The sequence below is a fragment of the Parus major genome, chromosome Z (genome assembly GCF_001522545.3).
Source record: "Parus major isolate Abel chromosome Z, Parus_major1.1, whole genome shotgun sequence".
Taxonomy (NCBI): Eukaryota; Metazoa; Chordata; class Aves; order Passeriformes; family Paridae; genus Parus; species Parus major.
Genome location: NC_031799.1, coordinates 67,258,285 through 67,282,752, shown reverse-complemented (window position 1 = coordinate 67,282,752; position 24,468 = coordinate 67,258,285). Strand labels below are relative to the sequence as shown.

General features: G+C 39.8%; 1 protein-coding gene across 2 annotated transcripts in view; it reads left to right on the top strand.

Moving 5' to 3' along the window:
• The first annotated feature begins 1,407 nt into the window (after nt 1-1,407).
• Nucleotides 1,408-24,468, top strand: part of FBXL17 (F-box and leucine rich repeat protein 17) — a 271,890-nt gene continuing 248,829 nt past the window's right edge. For both annotated transcript variants that reach the window (XM_015653083.3, XM_033520346.1), the window contains exons 1-4: nt 1,408-2,245; nt 14,549-14,671; nt 17,881-18,138; nt 18,846-18,977. In XM_015653083.3, the coding sequence (XP_015508569.1) occupies nt 1,508-2,245; nt 14,549-14,671; nt 17,881-18,138; nt 18,846-18,977 (1,251 nt within the window). In that variant the 5' untranslated portion in view covers nt 1,408-1,507. The remainder of the gene's footprint in view (nt 2,246-14,548; nt 14,672-17,880; nt 18,139-18,845; nt 18,978-24,468) is intronic.

Genomic DNA, 24,468 nt, shown 5'->3' with positions numbered 1-24,468 from the left:
AATACTGTGCATTTCTTCCCCTGACCTTTGTTATTTAATATTAGTACTGAGCCATATATACTCCAGCTATAACTCGCCTTCTTCCCCAAACACCTTTTATTACAGACAAAATTGCACATACCTAAGCCTATATAGCTAAGTCAACTCTTTAGAACTGAATGCTGAAACAACTTGCTTTTGCCAGGCACTAAGCAGAGTCTTAATTAAAGCAATGCAGCCTCCAGCAAGGGTTTACACACCAGAGCACCTGCATAGAGGTTCAACACACTGTAGTTAGAGGTGAGTGTCTGCAGGAAGGCATAGGTGGTCAGAGGTCCCACATGAGCCTGTTTCTGGCTGTACAACAGTAGAAAACACATATTTTCTGGAAAGTGTTGGTGGAAAGATGATGTTGACAGAGGAAAACTGGAAAGACTGCTCTTGGTGGTCTTTAAGCTTGTGCTGCTTTGCCACTGCAGAACCTCAGCCACTGTCCTGCATATAATCTGAGACCCACAGGTAGGGGTCTTCTCATGTTTGCCTACAAAGTATACCACAAAAAAAAAATTTCATTTACTCAAAAACGTGATAAAAAAAAATTTATCTGTCTTATGTGCATACATACACATACATAAATATACATATATACATATATATATATATACACATATACATATATATATATATACACACACACACACATATATATATGTATGACAATGAGCTAACTGAGGGGGTCCAACAGATGCCATAAAGATGATGATGGGTCTGGAGCATCTCTCTTGTAAGGAGATACTGCAGGAGCTGGGCTCGTTTAGTTTAGAAGAGAGTGAAAGAAGTTCTCAGTATTGTGTATAAATATCATCAAGGCCGGTTTCAACAAGATGGTGCCAGACTCTTTTCAGTGCTGCCCGATGACATGACAAGGGGCACTGGCCATAAACTATACCACAGTAATTCCACCTCAACAGGAACGCCACGTTGAGGGTGGCGGAGCACTAGAACAGGTAAACCGTGTCGTCTCCCCCTCTGGGCACATTCCAAACCCACCTGAACGCGTTCCTGTGTTATCTGCTCCAGGTGACCCTGACTTAGCAGGAGGGCAGGTCGACATGATCTCGGCGTGCCTCCCAAGCCCTAACGACATGCGGTGATAATGCTCGCAGGCGCACATGCCGTATATGGTCCTCAGAGCGGTTCACAGCGAGCGCACGCTGTGAACACAACGGGCACCCACGCGCACGCACCCGCGGTGGAGCCGCCCCCAGCCCAGCGCGGCCGCTGCCGGCAGCAGCGCCGGCCCGCCGAGCACCGCCCCCGCTCCCCGGGGGAGGTCAGGCCGGCGGTAGCGGAAGCTTCTCTCTCTCTCTCTCTCTCCCTCCCTCCCTTCCCGGCGTCCCGGAACCAGCGCCGCCGCCGCCGCCGCCGCCGCCTCCTCCTGACCCGGCCCGCCGGCAGCATGTCAGCTCCCGGCGTCGCCGCTCGCAGGTGACGCCCGCCCTTCCGCTGCCGCCGCTTGCCCTCCTATATGGGCCACCTGCTCTCGAAGGAGGCAAGGAGCCTGAGTCGGGACCGCCGCCGCCCGCGGGGGAAGGTGCCGCCGCCGCGCAGCCGGAGCTGCTTCCTGCGCGGGCCCTGCATGCTCTGCTTCATCGTGCACGGCGCCAGCCCGCCCGCCCCGGAGCAGCCGCTGCCCGCCGGGGACCCGTTGCTGCTGCCGCCGCCGCCCTACGTGTCGCTGACCGCCGCGGAGCAGCGCGTCGCCCGCCGCCTCTTGCGCCTGGCGCCCGCCACCTGGGAACCTCCGGGCCGCTGCCAACGCCTCTTCCTCTCCGGCCTACTGCCCTCGCCGGTGCGGGGCCTCCTGGGGCCGCCCGGTGAGGTCTCCTCCGAGATGGTGTGCAAGCGCAAGGGGGCCGGGCTGCCCGCCTGCCCGCCCTGCAAGCAGCCGCGCTGCGCCGCCGCCGAGCCCGAGCCCGAGCCCGGCGCCTGCCAGTGCCCGGCGGAGCCGCAGCTGCTCGCCCTGCCCGGCGCCGCGGGGGAGAGCGGCGGGGGCACCGCCGGGCAGAGCGGCGAGGGACAGCCCGCCTCGTCGCCGCCTCCCGCGCCGCAGGACGAGAAGGAGCAGGGCCGGGAGGAGGAGAAGGAGCGGGGCAGTGAGGCGGGCTGCGAGGACCCGCTGGAGTACCCCGGCGACAGCTGCCGGGAGCTGCCGCCGCCGCCCACCCCGGACATCAACCAGCTGCCACCTTCCATCCTCCTCAAGGTGGGTCGCGATGGGAGGGATGGGCCAGCCCCCTCCCTGACGATTTGGGAAGCGGCTGGGCCAGGCCCCGGGGTGCCGGTGTCGCCGGGCGGACTCGGTGCAGGGAGCAACCGGAGGAGGCCGGCCCGGTCTCGAGCTGCCTCAGCGCCTGGCTTTGGGGAGATAGATGGGGTTCTGGTGGGGTTGTTGGCATTTTTTTTGTGTCCCGTTCCCCGACCCCATTTGTTTGTCCTTGGAAACGGCGTTATGGGCCATTACCTGAACGTGCAGACAGACAAAACAGCTCCAGAAGCGATCTCGTAAAGGTTTTGACTGTTCCCGTTAACTTCGTTAGGTGCCCTTTATAAGTGGCCTTTTACTTGCATCACCGGTGTACTACTCGCTAAGGGGGCCTATCACTGTGTTTAGTGCTTCCATGGGTATTGCAGCTACACGGACAAGTTTTCAGTATTGATTATTAAACAGTTGCTGTGTATTGTGGATCATTTTTGGCTTTAGTAGTTCCACAGTGTTTGCAGTCTTCTTGAATTACATAATTTCATAACCTTTTAACGCTGTGTATCAAAGGAACAGCCTCCTCTCCTGTCCCTTTTGCTGTCTTTCTGCTCCTTTAATACCGTTCTCCTTTGGGACTACTTTCCCTTTTTAAGCTACTTTCTTGACCACTTTGCTGACTTCCTTCAGTTAAACATTAGCTAAAAAGAGGAGTCTAGCTGGAACTGAGCTGGTGATGTCTTCCACAGTCTGATGTCAGTGTGCCTTTAAATTGTAGGGATTAAGTTTTGAGGATTGCAGGAGTTTTTCAGAGGTCAGATGGCAGAACTTAAAGCAGGACATAATAATTGAGGAGTGAGAGACATGACTCTTGGTGTTTATACTTTACTAGTTGTACATCCAGTGTAGAAGGTACTTGCTTTACTCTTTTGTTGTCAAACAGTAACAACCTACTTATTTGACTGTCTTGCATATAACACTAATTCTGTGGGAAGTTTAGTTCGTTTGAGGGTTCATTGTTGTTTGTTGGTTGCTTTTTTTTAATATACTCATGAAGTGTGTTACTAATGATATGTCATGATATGTTTTGTAGATGTGCTATGCAAATTAACTCTAGGCAAATAAGAACTCATGAGCTATCATCTGAATTAATCTTGTCTGTGATTACAAAATTAAAGCTTTGTTTTGTAGTTCTTCTAGGAGGGAGTCCATTTGTTTGCCACTATTATTGGAAGATAACTTTTTTCTCTGATATTTAATTTTAGGTTTTGAAGCTGGACTCCTTTGATTAGTGTAGCTAATGTAGATTTTTTTTGATCAACGGTGTGAGTACTTTTCTGTGGTTACTTTTAGTACTCACTTTCACTTTTTGAAAAGTATCTATATCTCTGCTATAACTTCAGTAGTAAAAGGTGTCATGTCCATCTTACTTGTAGACTAGTTAAAATGTTATTTAATCTCTATTTTATATAGATCCAGTACTTCATTCTTACCTGTGTTTTCAAGGTTGTGGGGGTTTTATGTCTGGTTACTTAATTGTACAAACAAGGGGTTTTGTTTTAACCTCAGCTGGCAACTAGGTGCCAGGCAGCCACTCACACACCACATCCATGGACTGTTTGGGTGGAGAATTCAGGGGGAAAAAAGTGTACCTTGTGGGTTGTGACAAGAAGAGTTTAATACAGAATGCAGAGTATAATATAGGAAAATAAAGCAATGTTTGTATAAAAAGGCGAGCAAGAAAGAGACCCAAGTGATGCACAATACTTTTGTTTTTACAGCTACAAAGCACTGTACCAGCAGCTGAGAAGAATTCTATCCTAGCTGAAATCAGGACAGACACCTACCTTCCCCAGTGATTTTGTCTCTACAGTGGTCCTGTAGTCTAGTTCCTTTGCAATGCCTTTGAAAAAATAGGCCATTTTTTCCAGCACTATGGTAGGAGCCAACCTACTCACCCCCAAATTTGCCCTTCAATCCATAGCTGTTCTGATGAGTTGGGTTTGTGGTTTTAGGTTTTTTCAGATTATGTGTGTATATATATTTTATATATATATGTATATGTATATCTCTATATATACACACACAGAGGGTATATGTATATCTTTATCTATGTATCTGACTCCTAACTATTCCATTGTTTTGGGTTTTTCAGTTGCTTTCAAAATATACTACTCTGTTATGGAACTTACAACTTCAGTTATCTAACCAGGTGTCCTGTCAACTGGATTTACGTTTGCTTTCTTATGATGGATTTTGATACAGATAGAAGTATATTTAGGATATTCTTTGTCCAAAGGTGTCATTTTATTATGAGAGGGTAGAAGACAAATATACCCAAAATCTTTACTGGGCTTTTTAGAGTCGGTATAGGAGACACAAACCTTCATACAAGGGCAAGAGATTCCATCATGGGAAGCATCAGGAGACTGATCCTGCTTGTTTTTTTCTTGATTCCCACATCTGTTACCTTGTGATGCAGTGGTGCTGGTGCAGGAGTGTCTGTGACTGGCGTCTTTAGGTGGCCTCAAGACAAGCCCAAGGAACTATGTCAGAAACTGCTTTAGTAAGAGCTTGCCACTTTGTCTGCTCAGGTGCTGTTTATCTGTTTACAGTGGCTCAGTCTCCTCTAAGCCAAGGGTTTGGGATGGGTGGAAGGGTTTGTTAGACTGAAGTTGACCTGCAGATCATTAGATGGGCCCTACTGGATTGAGAGGTGCATGGTGCAGTGTGCCAGTTGTTCCTGGTTTCCTGGCTGGTGAAGAGGTGTCCTGGTCGATATGAAGTGATAAAAGAATGGTGCTTCCACAGTCAGGGTTTTGTATTTTGCTTTTCATTTTGCTGCTGAAATGTGTATGAGAAAACAACGTTATACAGTGGGCAAATGTCATCTTTAGTCTTGGTAGAGGAGGATGATTACCTTTGACTAAAGGACAATTCAAAGCCATTCTCTTTAAGACTTGAGGGGAATTAAGGAATTATAGATCAGTCAGCTATATAGATAGCTTGACTGTGTCCTAGACATGTGTGAATTAAAAAAATGAAAGAGAGCTGTTTGTAAGCATGCACTACAGAAAATTACAATTACTTCTGCTGCATATGACTTAAGTTCTGAAAACTTTGAGCTCTATGTCACAAATTTGTGCCTATTGAAGTGTCACTGCTGCTTATTCCTGGAAAATAAAATAGAAAAATAAATCTTCCTGTTCCACCTGTTACTTCTTTGCCGTGCTACTGTTCAATCAAAATGGGTGTAAAATGGTGTGCAGACTGAGCCATGAACTTATGAGAGAATGCCAAGTCAAACACTTCAGATTTCCTTTTGAGGTGTATTCACAGGAGTTCTGTGTGTAAAACACAGAAAGGAAATTCTCTCCTGTGCTTGGTGCTTTTAAGGCCTCTGCTAGAGCGCTGCATTAGGCTGTGGGCACTGGGATCTTTTTAGAAAATACACACACAAATGTGATCAGAGGCGATCCAGAGGTCATGAAAAATATGGCCTACTAAAATATTTGAAAGATTCTGGACAAACTGAATGACAGTTGTTCATAAAGAAGACTGAGATGCAATCTTTAGTATGAGAAAATTGATAGTTCAACTGTGTTCCTGTCCCTTGTTGAATAGAAGGAAATAATAAACTTAATTTGGGCAAGATGCTTAGATGTTCTTACAGTGTATAATTTTCCAGGTTTTGGCAGCAGTGGTGTCCTGTCTCTTAGGTTATGTGACAAGTTGGGATTTCTATTTCTTAATTATTTCTTTAACATCAAGGGATGGGATGCCCTTATAAGGAATATTTGGGGCGTGCTTAAACTTACTTCAAAAGAAAAGGATCTAGAATGGATTGTCTTCCTTTTGAGGTCTGCTTTCTCAGTTTGCTGATCTTATTTTTATAAAGCACAAGCACATGCCTGTAGCACAGAGACTCTGTCAGTTTTGGCTTAAGGCTAATGCACTATAAAGGGAAGATAAGTGTGTGTCAGTATATATGTCAGTGGGTGTGTCTTTTATTAAATATAAGGTTTTCATAAATATATTATTATTTTTATTTGAAGCACTATTGACTCCTTTTCTGGTATCTTTACTTAGTGTTTTTACTTAGTTTTCTCATTCTTCCCTTGTTGCAATAAGTTACATGTTTTCTTTTGTTGCAACAATAACTTCATGTTTTTTTTCTGAGAATGTTGATTGATACAAAATGCATTGCTGCTGTCATTGTACTGCTAGCACTGAATTTAAGATAATCTGAGTGGTATGAAGTGGGTTTGATAGACCTTTAATTTTGTCTTGTGATCTTTGAATGCTGGCATTTATACCTGAAAAGACTGCATGTGCATTTTATTATTGCAGTGTGATTTTCTTTTTTATTATTATTTTTTTTTTAATTCTTTTTGGCTAGTCACAAGGGAGAGACATCAAAATACATCATTTGGATGGACTTTATCTCCAAGTTCATTTTTGTAATGAATTTTTGCAATTGAGTTACTTTTGTAATGCTAGCTTTCTTTCCTATTTATGCTAGTGTTCCCATCATAATATCCTGTCTAAAGTTCATGTTGAGTTTTACTTTTCAGTATAGCACTTAGAGACATGGAATGGGTTTTGAACCTTTGTGGCTGATGCTAGGAGGTAAAATGTCCTTTAATTTCACTGTTAATTTAACTGAACTCCTTTTTCTTTCTCAATGCTCAACACAGCAGTGTGGTTTGTTATGGATTTGTTTTGGTTTTCTGGCTTCTTGATTGTTTTTCCCATGAAGCTTATTGTCACCCTGTGATTCTAGTAGGGAAATGAACCAGTCTGACATTCACTGTGATGTTACTGAGCTTCTGGAATGCAGTTGAGGGGCAATATTGTGAAGGGAGAGTGTGCCAATAGACTAGTAACTGAACAGAGGACAATATATGCTCATTATTTCAATGATAAATTCCTGAAAGACGTTGTGAATTTTATGATTTATTGCAGAATTGCAGAAACAATTGTTTTGCTTTGCAGAGGTATGTTTTAAAAGGTGTTTGTGCCATTGCAGGGCGAGTAAATTCATCTGGCTAATGTGGCACCAATCTAATGTTGAAAAGTTTTCATTAGGATCAGCTGCTAGAAAAGACTTTCTCTAAGTGCAGTCACTAAATCCAGTGCTAAAATTTGAGTGACTGGAAGTAGGGGACTGGTAAATGGTTGCTATGAGTGGCAACTTGCCAAGAGAGTCCTGGCTGTGATTTGAAATCACACCATCACTTTTCCTGGCTGGCACATTTTTCTTAATCATAAGAATAGTTTTAACTGTATTTCCTTCATGGGTGTACTGAGGCTCCTTTCAGAGGTGTGAGTTCAGTGCTCATATCTCTTTCATAAACTCAGAATCATTTGTGTTTCCTTCGTTATGTTATGTGTGGCCAAAGTGAAGAAATCCCTTGAAAACAAAGCAGATACTTGTTTTTCCTTCCTCTTCTCTTATGTATGATTCTTGAGGTTTCCAAAATAGAGTGAAGCAGCCTTTAATAAACATAAATAAATCCACTGGTAGCTTAACTGCTCTATATTTGCAAGTAGCAAATACTGTGTTTTACCGTTTGTAGTAAAGTGTCATGCACTAAGCATGTTCTTTTTGTCAAATGGTACTTGAGAATTAGTTTTGTAAATGAAATTTTAGTTAGTTGCTGAAAAAAATTGATGAAACAAATGAGCAGTTTTTCAAGAATAAATGTCTCAAGTTACTTAGGCGCCATGGAATGTTTGAGTGTACATTTTATTGTTCTTTTGTTGTTAATTCCATAAACTTTTTGGTTTCAAACAAATCTACCTGATGCAGTGAAATGAAAACAATTTTGTAGATACTTATTCTTTAATACAAAAGTTTCTTATTGATAGAGGAGAGCTTCATTCACAGAAATGAAATTATTTCTTTCAAATGAAAATGATGGACAGAAATAGGGGGTGCATAGATTCACCTTTTACTGTCTCTTCAGCCATAGGGCCTATATTTTGTTAATGTGCATAGAGGTATACCTTGTTCTTCTGAAAGTTTGCAGTATCTTTTTAAAGAATGGTATTAGCAATACACTGAATTCTCCTGTGTCCTTTCCTGAGGCAAAAGCTTCTTTAGTATGTGCCATCAATAATTCTAACTCCTTCATTATGCTTTTTAATTTTTTTTTAAACTAAGATTGTCTTTGATAAAATTATTTCTTGAGTTATGCTTATGTTTACTTTATATTTGGTTTTGGTGATGTGAGTTAGTTATCAGGAAATTTCATGCTAAGGATATTGTGTTATCAACCACATAAACAATTTTCTATTATCAAACTCTCTTTCATAGTAACTTGTATGGATATGGTTGACTTTTCACTATTTCCTTTGATTAAAAGTGCAGTTATCTTCTTCACTTGATTCACTTGGAGGAACTTAAGGGCAAAATTACCAAATATTTAAGACACACTAAATAAATTTAGTGTGTGGATTTCTGATTTTTTAAAACTGATCTTTAATAATTTTAAAAAGGTACTTATAGGATGCTTTGTGGTGGTTTTTTTTTGCTGTTTCAGTTTTTTTTTCTCCTCTGTTCCTGCTGAAATACTAACATTTCATACAAATGTTCAGAAAAGTATAATATATATTATATATATATATCTATTATAATATGTATAATATATTAAATATAATGTTTATTTAAACACACAGGTTGAACTATCTAGGATACATTTAATATAGAAGCAGTGGGGGAAATCTTAAGGGTGTAATGACTGAGGCCCATTATGCAAGGACTTGGTGGTAAAGGAGAGAATTTATACACAGAATAACTTTTTCTCTAATTTTTCTGGTTGGACCGTTCACTAACATTAATCAACATTTGCTTTCTCGCTTTCTCCTCCGTTGTCTTACAAAATATTCTAAAAAGTTGAAGTAAACGCCAAAACTTTGTTCATGCACTATTTTTTGGTGGTCTGAATTGTGCTATGCAAGGGCTTGGTTTGACTGATTTAAAATCAACTGAACATCACCTGATTCAGCATGGTGGATTGACTTACATGGGGTACTGTGGAATTAGCTGTGTTTTGTTGGTTAAAGGTAAAACAGTGTGCCTTTTCTCTTGCAAGGGATTTGTATGGGTGTATCTATCAACATAAAATTAGACTGTTTGAATTAAGTGAAGCAGATTGAATGTGATTTGGCTGAAAACTTCCTCTGTCTATTGACTTTTGCTGTCATGGGCATTGCATTTTTGTATTTTATTTTGATGTAGGATCACTTAGATTGGAAAACATCTCTAAGATCGTTAAATCTGACCATTAACCTGGTACTGCCAAGTCCACTGATAATCCATGTCCCTAAATGCCACATTTACATGTCTTTTAAATGTCTTCAGGGATGGTGACTCCACCACTGCCTTGGACAGCCTGTTCCAGTGCTTCCCTTTCAGTGAAGAAATTTTTCCTGATGTCTAAACTAAACCTCCCCTGCTTCAACGTGTGACCATTTCTTGTCCTGTCAGTTTTTGCCTGGGAGAAGACCCTGAACCTTCCTCCTTACAGGCAGTTGTAGAGAGCAATAAAGTTCCCCCTGTGCATCCTTTTCTCAAGGTTGAAAGCTCTCAGCTGCTCCTCATTAGACTCGTGCTCCAGTGCCTTCTGGACACCTCAAGATTTTTCTTGTAGTGAGGGACTCAAAACTGACCACAGGATTGAGGTGTGGCTTCACCAGTGCCCAGCACAGGGGAATGGTCATTACCCTGGGTAGTTTCACTCACAGTTTCTGGAGTACACCCATGAAAGCCATGAGAAGACAGTTTCTCCAGGAGAGTGTTGTGTCAAAGTAGACTGTGTCAAAGGCTTTACTAAATTCCAGGCACACAAAATTCACAGCCTTTCACTTATTTCACCATACTGGTTGTCTGGTCATAGGGCGAGACTAGGTTGGTCCAGTAGGACCTGCCTTTCACAAACCCGTGCTGGCTGGGCCTGACTCCTGGTTGTCCTGTATGTGCCACGTAACAGCACTCGAGATGATCTGCTCCATACCCTTATCCAGGATTGGTCATGACTGACAGGCTTGTAGTTCCCTGGATCCTCCTTTGAGCCTTTCGTGTAGATCAGCATCACACGTGCCAGCATTCAGTCAACTGGAAGTGCCCCTGTTAGCAGCCAGGACTGCTTGTAGGTAATGGAAAGTGGCTTGGTGAGCACTTGCACCAGCTCCCTCAGGGCCCATGGATTCCATTTTGCCCCATAGACTTGTGCAGGTGTTACGTGGTGTAGAAGGTCACTTAGGTTATGGGGGGACTTCTTTCCCTGTCTTCCGGTTCAGTGGGCTGGGTACCTGGAGAGCAGCCAGTCTTCTATGAAAGATTGAGGCAAGGATGGCATTACTGCTCTTTAATGAGTCTGTATGAACAGTTTTATATCAAAGCAAGAACTCGTGTTAAAGAATTCACTGTCTGGGAGATATAGTAAGGCTGTCAGTGGGGAAAATCAGGTATCCTTAAATGAGATGTAGCCTGAAGGCTCAGAGAATCTCTTGCAACCATTGAAGGGAAAGAGAAATCCACTAATCTTAACATTGAAAGGGTGAAGCAGGAGGAACTGACATCTACATTAGGAATTTGGGCTGGAAGAAGGTGAGATGAGAGAGAGTGAGCTCCTTTTCCTCTTCCTCTCCCCCTGCCTTTTGCCAACAGGGAAAATAATGTAAAATGATTCTAGAAAAAGCTGTTAAACCTTTTTTTTTTTTTCTTTCTTTTACAGTGCTGAAGGATATTCTGGTGTTTGGAAGAGGGATTTTGAGGGGAGTTGAGGGGGAACAAATTGAGTGGTGGATATGAAAATGTACATGTTTGAGTACAATTTTCAGGAATTAAATGTGCTAACAAGTAGAACCATTGCTATCCAAGTTATCTGTCATATGTGGGAGTTAAATGAACAAGCTTGTGAGTAGAAATGGATTTTTCAGCTGTATTTATGCATCCTTGGGAATTAGAAAATTTAAGTTAGGACAATTAAGGTGCCACAATATCAGTGTCTATCTAGAGAATAATACTGAATTAAAGGGTGGTGAAGGCATCAAAGTGAGTCAAAGCATTTTATGCACTAGTGCTGTATTTTAGTCAGTAGCTCGACTAATCCCTTAATGTAAGAGTGATGTGCCACCACCTGGAATATGTCTAGTCCTTGCTACTAAATTCCATTTAGTGTAATTCAATATGTCATCTTCTAACAATTGCAAGCTCTGAAGAGAAGCTGTTGTTTTACATGGCATTATTCAGCATCCTTTTGTAGCTGGAACTTGTAGAGCTACTACAGAAAATAAAACTGGAAGGCCTTGTTTTTGAACACATACTGTTTCTATAATTTACCTGGCTATTCCTGTGCATTGCGGGACTTCTGCAATGACTTGGTCTCTCTTCGCGTCCTACTGGCCTCACTCACTGTTTTCTAAGAAGTTGGTTTGCAGCTCCTGTATTGCTTAATTCTCTCTGCTTCTAGACTTAGGTACAGCATGGACTAAAACATGATTACAAATGCTTTTGGACATTCTTCAGAATATTTTCTATACAGCAGTACTGTTTGTGTGAAGCACTTAATCGAACTTGTTTCTTTTTTGTTTTGTTGTTGCTACAGCTGCTTCACACAGGAGAAACAGTTTAGCAGTAGGTCTGTGATTTCTGAGGGCTTCTGGCTTTTGCTGGACACCAGGTTCCCCTCCAAAGCCTGGGATTTCCCTCCTTGACTGGTGAGAGAAAACATGAGGAAAGGCTCATGAATTAAGGACAGGGAGAGATCACAGAGAGATTACTGTCATTGGCAAAACAGACTGAACTTGGGGAAGTTGGTTGAATTTATTACCAATCCAATTAGAGAAGGATAATGAGAAGTAAAACCTACATCTTTCCTAACCCTTGTATTCTTCCTTGGCCTAACTGCATTCACAGTTCTCTGCCTTCTTCGCCCAGCCACTCAGAAAGACCAGGATAGGGGCTACACTCAGTTCATCATACCTTGTTTCTGCTGCTCTGGTTGCAGCTTGCTTCTGCTTGAGAACTTTTTTTTCCTCCTTCTTATGTTATCCCAGAGGTGCTGCTGCCATCACTGACTGTCTTAGCCTCAGCCAGTGGTGAGTCCATCTTGGGTGCTGGCTGACACTGGCTCTGTAAGATGTGAGGGAAGGTTTTACCAGCTTCTCAGAGAAACTGCCTCTGTAGCTCACCTATTCTAAAAACCAAGCCAAGCCATGCCCAGGATAAACAAAATCCAAAAGTTATTTATGTGCTTTCATTTTAACAGTGGCAGCTGTATTAGCAACAGTCTAATTAGTCTTTACTGTACCATGTTTACTATGTTCTTTAGAACTGCAAACTTTTGTTTCTCAGAGGTGGTATTTCCACAAATAAGCATATTTATTTCCCACTTAAGTAAACATTTGTTGAAGTATTTTATAATGCCAGTCTTGATATCCTTTGTTAATAGTAATTGGAGCCAGTCAGACATCTGTCTAAACATAATGTGGATCATGTTGCTTTGTTCTCTTCTAAGAGAACTACTTTTTGTAACTGTTAAGAGATTCAGTCTTCTGTTTCATGCCTGTAGCAGGAATTCAAGTTTCCTACTGCTCTTACTAACTTAGAATTACTGGCATCATCAGACTGTCACCTTTTCTAATGTTTGGATTCACACTTTTGCAAGAAATGTCAGATGCTAAATTGCCACTTACTATTCAGTGCTTTCTTTCTGCTTGACCAAGGGTGATGGTATTTTTTGAGTGCTGAATGCAGCCACCTTCTGGTTCTGCACATGGGTTCACCAGTATGGACAAGAACTGCAGGGAGAAAGCAGGCAGTGATTGTTTTGTTTCCACTTCTGTGCTTAACTGGCTGCCCAGTGGGAAGCAGACAATGACTCTAGTAATGGCCAAGCAAATGGGGGAAAATGGGGCTCACACACAATCCTTCAACACTAAGGAGTCGTGGATAAGAGATTGCAAGTTTCTAATAGGTAGAAAAATAAGAGAATTATAAATCTTATCTGCATGTAGAGTATCATGCATTTGACCTCCTCCTCTCTTATCAGAGCTCTGCTTCATCAAGGGGCCTTGTAGGAATATACATACTTAAAACTGCTGGAGTAAGCCATCCCCTAGAACAAGGGGTACAGTTATAGTTATTCTCAACAGTTCATTATCTTGTCTGTTCCAAAGACCACCCAATGACCAAAGTTCTGTAAGTTACCATTATAATTCAATGCTTCATTACTCCTTTTTTTTTTTCCTTTTGTGTGTTTTCCCCTTTGCCATCCCTTTTCCTTGGCTAAGCAGTCATAGTAGTTTTCTTGAACATTTTCATGTTTGGTAGACTTCTTTTCTAGGGATACTCTCCAGTATTTTCATATTTTCTTGAGAAAATTGCCTGAGATTGGCAATAGAACTTCTATTTAGTATGTGATGTCCTCAGCTGAGTTGGAGGGCTCTCTCATGTTTTGCAGTCTGTATTCCTGTGTAGGTATAATGCCACTACTGCCTTTTCTCATTATAGGATTGCATGTGGATTTAAGTTCATTTGTGCTGACAGGGTATCTTCATCTGAACTCTTTTATTACTTATTAATAACACTTTTTCCATTTGTTAACTGTTCTTTTTCTAAGACCCTCTTTTTCTATTTTTTAATAAAAAACAATACTTTTAAGAAGTGGATGAATGTAATACATGCTATAGCAATTTATGATCTTGCTGTAATGTTACAGTTTATTCTTTTTTTTGCCAATTGATACAGTGCTCAAAACCTTGGGGTGTAAAAGGCTAATTTTGTGCCTCAGTTCTCTTCTATGACACTGATTTACTCTGCTAATTGACTCTACCATCCCATGCCCCCTTCCCACAAGACCTGATGCATTAGTACCTTTATGACTCTTCTTACCAGTTTAGTTAGAAAATAAAAAGTTTCCCATCCATTTCAGGATGGGAATGAAAGCCCTTTTTAAATGGCTTGCAAATAACACTGATCTAATTTGTAATTTGTTAAAGTGTGCCATCTCAGAAGCACTTCTGAAACTTAGTCTACAAAATGAGTACTTTGGATATATTCCAAATATATTTGGATATATTGTTGATTATGCTAATATGACTTATTAATATTGTCAGTTCTTGTGGGAAGTAGGTTTTTTTGTTGTTGTCTCTGAATAATCAAATGGGGGGCAAGTTGTAGATCTGTGTGTTATAATGCGTACTAATACTTTTCTGTCTTTTACAGGATATATTGGTAGTAAAATATTTCTGTATCCAAAATATGATTACATCTAACTATTTTTTTCTTTTTCTTTGCAGATATTTTCCAACTTATCTCTGAATGAGCGTTGCCTTTCAGTGTCATTAGTCTGTAAATATTGGCGTGACCTCTGTTTAGATTTCCAGTTTTGGAAGCAACTGGATCTCAGTAGTCGTCAGCAGGTATGAAAATGTCATTGTGGAATAATTGTTTTCACAACTCAGAAGTCAAGACTTTGTTCTTAGATCTTGTACTTTTGACCAGGGGGAAACAAAGGAAACTCATAAGATGGTGATGCTCTGTAGTTTCACGGATTTTTCTGCTATTAGCTGAAAATGTCTGGACCCATAGATTGGTTCCTTTTAAATATAATGTATTTTGTCTGAGATCAGTTGTTAAATAGTGTGAGCACAAGTGCTGTTTGAAATGGGTTGTGGGTTATTTGTCTCAACTCTGCATCAGGTAGTCTGGAACTATTGGACCTCTTATTAATTCTAAGACAAACATAAGCTGTTCTGAGGATGCTGTAGTTGGAAGAATGGTTATATATGTGGCGTTTTCTCTGTTTTAACAAATTTTCTTGATTTTATTCAGCTGGTATGGCTCTTAGTCACTAGAGAAGAGACTATGTTTGTTTTTTGGTTTTTTTTTTTAGACCTTTAGCCAATCCTAGAATGAAATATTTGTAGGTTTAATTTAGTGAAATTGAAACCCCTAGGAACCTAGCCTTAAATTGTACAGGGCAACTTCCCTCCTTGGAAAGCTTTAGGGATGCCAGTATTGTTTGGCCACTGTCCTTGGGTTTCTTGTTGAGGAGTGTCTTGCAGGGGTTAATAAGCAGTATCTTGAGAGTATCTTGAGAGTTTCATGGAAGTACAGGGTACAGAGAAGTAACAACTGAATGGTTGCATTTGAAGAAGGATTTTTTTTTTCTTTGCAATTATTTGGTGTTATGGTTTAACCCCAGCCAGCGGCCAAGGCCAAGGCAGCCCCTTCCTCACTTCCCTACCAGCAGGGCTGGGGAGAGAACTGGAAGAATAAAGGCTACAAGACTCATGAGTTTAAAGACAGTTTAATAGTGAAAGCAAAAGTTGCACACAGACACACAAAACAAGCAAGACAAAGAATCAATTCACTGCTTTATATAGGCTGGCAGGTACTTAGGCTTCCCCAGCAGAGCAGGACCTCCTCACACAGAGCAATGACCTGGAAGACAAACCTCAGCCCTGAAAATGCCCCTCTCTTCCTCCTTGTTCCCCATACTTCATACACTGAGCATGATGCCACATGGTCTGGCGTATCCCTTTGGTCACTTGGGGGTTATCTGTCCTGGCTGTGTTCCCTCCCAACCTCCCAGCCTCTTTGCCAACGTGGCCAGGTGAAAAGCAGAAAAAGCCTTGGCTCTGTGCAATCCCTGTTCAGCAATAAAAGAACCAGCACAAATCCAAAACACAGTCCCAAGTTGTCACTGTGAAGAAAATGATTTCTACCCCAGGCAAAACCAGCACCACTCTTTTCCATCTTAACACCTACCTGCCTGATGAAAGAACAAGAAAAAAGATCTGACTTGCTACGAATAAAAACCGTATAGAATGCAGCAAAGACTGCTCATCAGCTGTGTAAGACAAAAATCAAAAGGGATTTGTGTTGCTCTCTTGCCCTCTTTGGTTAAAGCTAAATCTTCTCTATGCCAAGTGATGGGTAGGTCTTTCTGAATGGTTCTTTGTAGGATTGTTGTCTTTTAAGATTATTGTCACTTTGGCTAACTACAATGTCTAGAGATACAAAATGGATTTAATATTTTTTTACAAAGGTGTTAACTAAACTTTGCTGTCTGACATCCAGGGGCTGCTCTGTCAGCCACCCTGGCACTGCCTGTTTGGGAGTGAAGCTGCTCCGAAGTGGCAGCCCCAGGGAAGTGATGGATGCCCTGCTTGGCTCCCTGCACACCCCACACAGTCAGACCACTTTCCTTACTGCCTTGACTTCAGGTTTCCCACAGCAGAGTCTCAGACCTCTGGGTCCTAAAATAATGTGCAACAACACAATAACAACTCAAGCTGGAGGTGGAGGGACCCCAACAAAGGGAACCCTGTGCTTTATACCCTCACAGTCTGTGCTTGGATACATCTGGGGCTCTTGGCTCCTGCTGTATTTCCAAGTATTCCTCACCTGGCTGTGCCACAGGTCTCAGTGCCCTTTGTTGTGCAAAGGGCTGGCACCAGTTCATAGCCTTTTGCCTCTGGCTGTGCCACCTGAGCCTGAGCTCCCCTGCAGCTGCACCCTGACCTATACACTGAGTGTATTCCTCAACTTTTATTGAGCATACCTTCTAATACATTAAAATGGAAAAAGAAAAGTTTTAAGGTATTGAAACACTGCCTTTCCATACAGCGTTACTACAAGTAACAAACGTAACGGAATGAAGGCTAACACAATTGCCATAGGGCAGGAATTATTATCAATATGAAATCACATATATTTCAGTAAACAAAAGCAGTAATGTTTATTGACTACGAGTTACATAGTTCTTTTATTAGTTAGTGTTCTACCTTCTGTTGGTTAAATGATTCCTGCACTTCTTATGGTAATTAGTCCACATTCTCAGTCTTTCTGGTCTTTCAGGTTGGTGGTTTGTGGTGTTTGCCATCTCCCCTTGCCAGAATCACCTTTTACTCACTTGGAGGTGATTCAACACAATTGCTGAGTTGGCTTTGTCAGTTTCTTCCTTATCTAAGAATTTCTGCCAAACGGCATTGTCTGAATTCTGCATTCTTTATGTCCACTGTCAGTAGTACTTTACTCTCCCCAAGCTTTGTTAACCTCTCCTAGGAGCTGAGGTCATTAAAGCACATCAAGCCCTAAACCTTAATAAGGCAGTTCTACCAACAAGAAGATTATCTTTCTAATACCTGGATATCACAAGTAGTCTGTTCATGGCTGAAAAGAGAAGTAGGTCTGTGGTTACCCTTCTAACTCTGGAGCTCAGTCTGTTTGACAGAGAGCTTCTGTCAAGTTCCGCAGCCATTCGGGATTCTTTTTGTGGTGAAATAAATTCCTCCAGCTGCCCGTATTTTCTGTACTTGTCTAGATGTTGCCTCTCCCTCTCTGAGCTTTATCATGAAACCATCTAGTTACAGTCTATGTAGTCTGTCAGAACTGGCTTTCCCCCAGTAGCCCATACTCTATCAAAACCATCAGGCCCCCCAACCCCTGAAACAAACCAATTACAGTAAAATACCAAGCCATTGGTAGTATTTGTAAAGGATATACAGTTTTGTTTTTCCTATAGCTCATGGAAATGCATCGTACAAGAAGCTATTTTAGTCCTAATGACATAAAAGATCAGTATGGAAAAAATTACATGTGAGCATTTTTTTTTTCTTTGCAGGTGACTGATGAGCTGTTGGAAAAAATAGCATCAAGAAGCCAGAATATTACTGAAATCAATATTTCTGATTGTCGCAATGTGTCTGATACAGGAGTATGCATATTAGCAATTAAATGTCCTGGGCTCCTAAGGTATACTGCCTACAGGTGTAAACAGCTTTCTGACACCTCTATTATTGCAGTTGCCTCTCAGTGTCCTCATCTTCAGAAAGTGCATGTGGGTAATCAAGACAGACTCACTGATGAAGGCCTGAAGCAGGTAACCATCCATTCCACAAATTACTTAGTATATTTCAGCTTAGCAACTAAAAGAAGATATCCTTTCTTAGGATTGATTTAATTAAAATATCAAAAAAATCTTCTCTTTTAAAAGTTGGTGTATGGAGAGTTTTTTTGGTGCAGTGAATACTGTTCTCTAGAGACTGCACATACTTTCTTTTTTCTTTTTAATACCCAGGGATTGAATGATTGCTTTTGTAGTTAAATCTGCAGTTTGACATCCTACACTTCACATCTGTGAAATTTTCCTGAGCTTGGTTGCAATTCAAAACCTGTGTTGAAATAACTCTCTTTGCTTTATGAACACTGAAGGTGACTAATACCTTTATTTGTTAGATATGCAAGAAGGTTTCATCCACAAGAAAAGGTTAAAGGAGCACTTATGAGTTAGGGTCAATCAAATAAACTGTTAAGCATAAAGGCATTGTTAGCTACCTGAACACACAGTAAATAACTCAGCTATTAGGTGCTGCTCTTAACTCCTTTTTGTTGACCGTAGTTAGCAACTTTATTTTGCGACATGTGTAATTAGAATATTTTGTTTGCATATAGTGTTTCAAAGCCTGAAAAGAAAGATAATTTTTAATGGGGGGTGGAGAAGCAGAAAAACACCTTTTCTCCCATCTCTTCATTTTAGTTAAATTCCATTGGTGTTTTTTTTTTCCCCTTTGATTTCATTAATTGCAGCTCGGTTCAAAATGCAGGGAATTGAAAGACATACATTTTGGGCAGTGTTACAAGATCTCAGATGAAGGAATGATCATCATAGCTAAAGGCTGTCTGAAGCTGCAAAGAATATATATGCAAGAAAACAAATTAGTAAGTACATATTGTGATTTTTTTTCTTCCCAAGGCATTTTGATTGTCAAAGCTTTCTCTTGCTCTTATCTTTTAAAAATTTTCTTTAGAATGGCTGCTTTTTGCACGTGAATTGTTTAAAAATGTTCCTGGCTGTGAAAATTGCAATTCTACAGAGATGGCTCAGAAGGTGATGCAAAGTACAAGTTAAGCTAACTGTATTATCTTGTTTGTTAACATGGTATTTGAGGAGTAATAGTTTGGGAACTTCATGGTGTGTACAGGAAAATATTTAGTTCATGTGGAATGTTTCTTTTGTTTCTACAAGTGCAGTAAAAAGTGCAAACAGCTATAAGATTTTTGTAGCTTGGGTTCTTGATTACAAGTGACACACTCTGATAATGTTTTCTTGAAATATATCACTTTGTCATCAGGATAGTGTGCCTGTGCTAGTAGAAGGAAGTTATTGAGGAGTAATAAAACAATCTTGCTTCCTAATTCTAAGCAGTCTCTGAAATGATGGTTTTTAAAGTAGGAAGAGAGTGGCTTGTAAATGGTATAGCAGAACGGTGTCTTAGGATTTTTCTAAAATTTCATTTTGTTTAAAAATTTGTTTCTTGCAAAAAAAATAGTGAAGCATGCTTGCAGTTGAATTTTTAGCTGTCAGCTAATGTCATGGTTACAACCTTTGTGTGGAACAAATAAATTGTGTTTGTAAGAAAACAGCATACCTTGTATTCAAGAAACATTTGATATTTGGCTTCAAATAGAGACATGCTAATGCGCAAGATTGGTTTATATTTAAAAAAAAAAAATCTGAAATCAACAAAAAAGAAAAAGGCAGAAGTTACTGGTTTTGATCAGACTACAGAAAGTTGAAAAATAGGACATAAAGGCCAAAACTGAGATTTCTGTATAGTTTAAATGCAGAAAAAGGGCATGATCCTCCTCCTGTATTGAAACACAATCTTGAATACTGTCAGAGCTAGTCCTTCCAATACTTACCTTAATACATAAAACCTTTAAATACGAAAAAGAAAAATAAATGATCTGAGATGTCTGGAAGGAAAAACCTCCTACTTCCTTCTCTGGAAAGAGAAACGTGGGTTAATTAAAATCATTTGAGTTTGAAAGGAAGAGGAAAACCTTCATGATTTGCCTAACTGTATGTGAAAGATGGCTTAATTGTAATTAAGGATGCAGTAAGTTTAAATATCCACATAAGTGCTTTATCATTGGGAAATATGGAGGCAAACTATTAACGTAGCATTCCTTGTAGACGCATCTTGGAATTCTCATCATTGGATTTTTTACTATCTTTATAGTATGAAATGCAATCTAAGAAGTTGTTATTGCAGTTACTAGTACTTAAGGACTTTGTGGTTTTAATATCTGAATTGCCATCGAAGTTCCTGGTTGAAGTGGAACTTAATAAGTACCTTAATGCTTTTTAAGGAAATTGTGAAATGTGCTCTTAATTTGGTTGCCTTCATTGTTGAAAACATAGCACTGATTTTTAATTGCAGAGAAGACAAAAATATTTGTTGTCAAATTAATAGGAAATTTATTTAAATTTTTTCTCTTCTGGTAATTTGTCTAGTGACTTACCAAAACTGAATTTTTGCCTGTTTTTTCATATATATACTTCCTTTTTTTCATATCTAATTGTACTTAAATTCCTGCCCATCCTTAATTTTTCAGGGGGAAGAAAAAGTCTTGAGGCAAACTTGGTATAGCTCTTTAAAATTAAAATTCAGCTCCATAAATCTTCATATGTACACATGAAATAATTTGTGAAGCTGTTACGAACTCCAGGGTGTTTGTTGAATCCCTAGAATAAAATAACACTTGAACAATGCTACTACATGACAAAGCTGAAGAAGCTGCTCTGCTTTCCCCTTGCTACGGGCAAGAGACTTTCAAGTCTTGTTGCAGTGCAGTTTTGTGTGATGAACTAAGATAACTTTTAAGAAGTTCTCATGCAATTGTAAAGTGGAAACTTTTACATTCCAAAATAAGTAGAAAATACAGGAATTGTTTAGTTGTGGAATTACCTTAAAAGGGAGTAATGGTTGGCAAATGGTTTGACAAATTCTGTGGGTTACTTTTCTCCCTTCTAAAAAAATGTCCTTGGTGTTTGGTGTGGCACATAGTACTTCCTTCTCTGGTAAAGAGGGTGGTTTGGGGAAATGGGTTTCTGTGTGTGTGTCTTTTCAAAATAAGTATTCATTCTCTGAAATAAAAATATTCTGTGTCAAGGAAAGTGTTCTTTACGTACAAGGGCTTCGTCTGTGTATTTAAAATTCATTCATTGTCAGTTTGCTAAGAAAAGGACTCCTATTGTCCCTCCCCTTTTAAGCAACTGCTGTAGCATCCATGTAAATAATGTAAATAGTCTTGTGTTTTGTATTTTCTTGTTTATTCCTCTCTCAGAAGTGCTCAAAATCATGACTCTTACAGGCAATTTCTGTTAATTTCAAAATGTATAGTGCATTACAGATAGTACCTGATGGCTGAGTTTTCATATTGGCTTGTCTCACACTAATGGGTTTTACACTTCAAAAATACATCTAGGCAGAGGCAACCATCAGCTAAATAATGCCTTTGTGAATGTTACTTTGTAGTGAAATGTGTGTGGATCAGGCAACACATGTGTTGCTTCATCTGTTGCTAAGTAACTCTGTTATCAGACTGCTGAGCAGAAACAGAGAAAGGAGAATTTATGTTCTGATTGTTGAATATGCTAGTCATTTCACAGAAAAATAGACCCTTTCCTGTCTTTGAAGTGCTGATTATGTCATGGTAATAAGAAAAAGCTGCAATTAATAAATGGGGCAAAAGACGTAGGAGGATGAAGTTAATGTTGCATGGCGAACTCAGCAACAGAAGGTTGTTGTTATTTGCATGACTGTTTAGGATTTGTGTCTCTTTGAAACATATTTATTTTTCCTCTGTCCTTTGAATGAAAGAATAATTATATGCTGAACCTCTTTTCTGAAGCATACTGGCCAAATTTGGAACCTAAAAAAAAAACAAAAAAAACCAAAAAAACCCCAACTTTGCAGGACTTAGGAAGTGTACCACTGTGTTGTCTTTCAACAACTGCTCCCAGCCAGTCTGATGCAATTGAATAATCTCACAAAATTTCAGTTCAAATGGAAGAACAGATTATAGCTCTGTCCAGACAAAACTAAAGAATTTCATGCTTTCTTGACTGAATTTAGTTGGACTTCTTATTCTATGGTTGTGACTTATTTTGTGGTATGTTGTAACTTTTCTTTGCATCATGTGAATGTTCAATATGGATTAAGCTGGTGGAAGATGGGTTAATTTCATTGTTATCTTTGTAGCAAATATTGTTTTTTATTTTACCACCCCACACAGAGACTACATAGTTTAGGTGCAAAGTCAGAGAACTGCTCCACACTAACTTGTAGTATTCTCACTGAGACACAGAGACAGGGATACTTAACCTGAATTGCTTTTATTGACACCTTGCATAGCAGGATGGAGTCCTAAAAGGTTTTGAAGGTTGACTACAGTGCACCCAAATGGAATGGTTATCTCCAGAAGCTTTTGCACAAGCTGTTTTCCTTATTTTGATTAGAGTTGGTCTAAATTTGGGAGCTAACTGTAGAGCTGGAGAAAGCCCTTCTCCACTTTACTAATTTGATTTAACATACTATTTTCTTTTTAATTGCATTTCCTTAACTGGGTGACTTAATAGCTAAAATTATAGTACAATGACTGCTGAAACTTAAGAGGTGGCAGTTACAGGCATGTTCCTCCCTCTTCTATCCATTGTTTGCATTTCTTTGTGGTGAACCAGATATGGATAATGAGAGAGAGCTTCTAAAGATGAAGTGAGATGGAGTTTTAGATACTGCAAGAGAATGACAACATTCCTGCCTCTACAATTTGTTCCCATACTTCATCTTCTCTTTTACAACCTCATTTAGGAGAGGATAGACTACTGTAGTAGCTCCTATGGCAGCACTTCTTCCTTTCCAATAAAATCATGTTGTGAAGTAGATCCTTAGAGGCAAATAATTTGTTTGATTGTTCCCAAATATGTTCATTAAGGCAGTTAGAATATAAGTTGACCATGTTTCTGTTTCTTAGACTCTTGATTCTTCAATTTCAAGATAACCAAGTTTTGGCTCAGTTGGCAATATGTTTGATATGTGGTAACACTTTTTAAGCACATATTTTACAGGTGGCTATTTAACAGTTTTTAAGATGAGTATTCTGTAAGTGTTCTGCTTACCTTTCAGTTCAGTTTGCAGTAGGTAAGGGTTAAAAGTAAAGTAAAGTTAACAGTGATTCTATGATTGATAGAAACTACAATGCTTAAGATATGTGAATAATATACTTAAGTTTCAGTAAAAATGAATTAAGATAGACTAAACAGAATATTACCGTTTTCTCACACTAACAGTTAACATATGCCTTTAAAACATTGACTGGAATCAACTTAGTATAAAATGCAAAGGAAAAAAATAAACTTAATTCTCATATTTTCTGAATAATCAGCATTGTGTAAGCTGTTAAATTTATTTTTGTCTTTTAATGATATCCTCATCCCACTTATTTTTTTACTTTGGGAAGCATTTCCCTTCCTGCTTCCTGCTTGTCATCTTCAAACACTTACTTCAGCATTGTACCTTGTGTCACAAACATTGAGAGGAGAGAGTATTGTGTTTTTAGTTCAGCCCAGGCAAATTATTTCAGGAAGAATGTATTATAAGGCATATAAACTGAACAGTGTCAGATGTTTATAATGCATGGACGTAACTTACTTTTTTTCAATGGTAACAAGTAAATGAAAGAAATTTTGGGAAAATTGGGAAAAGTATTACTAAAAGTATAAAGTATAAAGTAAAAGTAATTTTAGTAATACTAAAAAGTATTACTAAAGAATGTAATTTCCCTGTCCTTTCTCCATCCCCCACAATATATTCCATGTGCTATTTCACATTTTACATACAGTTATGTATGTTTTACATACAAAACTGTTCTACTTGGAGAAATTTCAGAAGAATTGTGCTCCCATGTTTCTTTAGGCATACTTTCTGTATGTAATATTTTTGAATGACTTTATTTCATTACTTGAGGTTTTGAAAAGAACTGTAGTTTTCCAGACTTCTCCCTTCAATTACTGTTTTTTCAATTAAACCCCCATGTTCAGAAGGACCCTGCTGCTGGTTTTCTTTGCAGACACAGGTGCCTCCTCCTTCAGGTGTGACCTAGGTTTCCTGCAGCAGAATCTCAGACATCTGATTTATAAAAATAACAGGTTTAACAGAGATACAGCATCAGGTCAGTGAAAGTTGTGTGCCTTCAAAGAGGGACCCAGAACAAAGAAAACTCCAGGCAATTATATCCTTATGACTTATGCCCCTGCCTCTCACACACTCTTCTCCTGCTTTGATCCAATGCTGATTTTTGGTTCACGGCCTTCTAGCACTTTTCTGATTTCTTCGTTCATGTCTACCACACAGGCAGGCTTTTT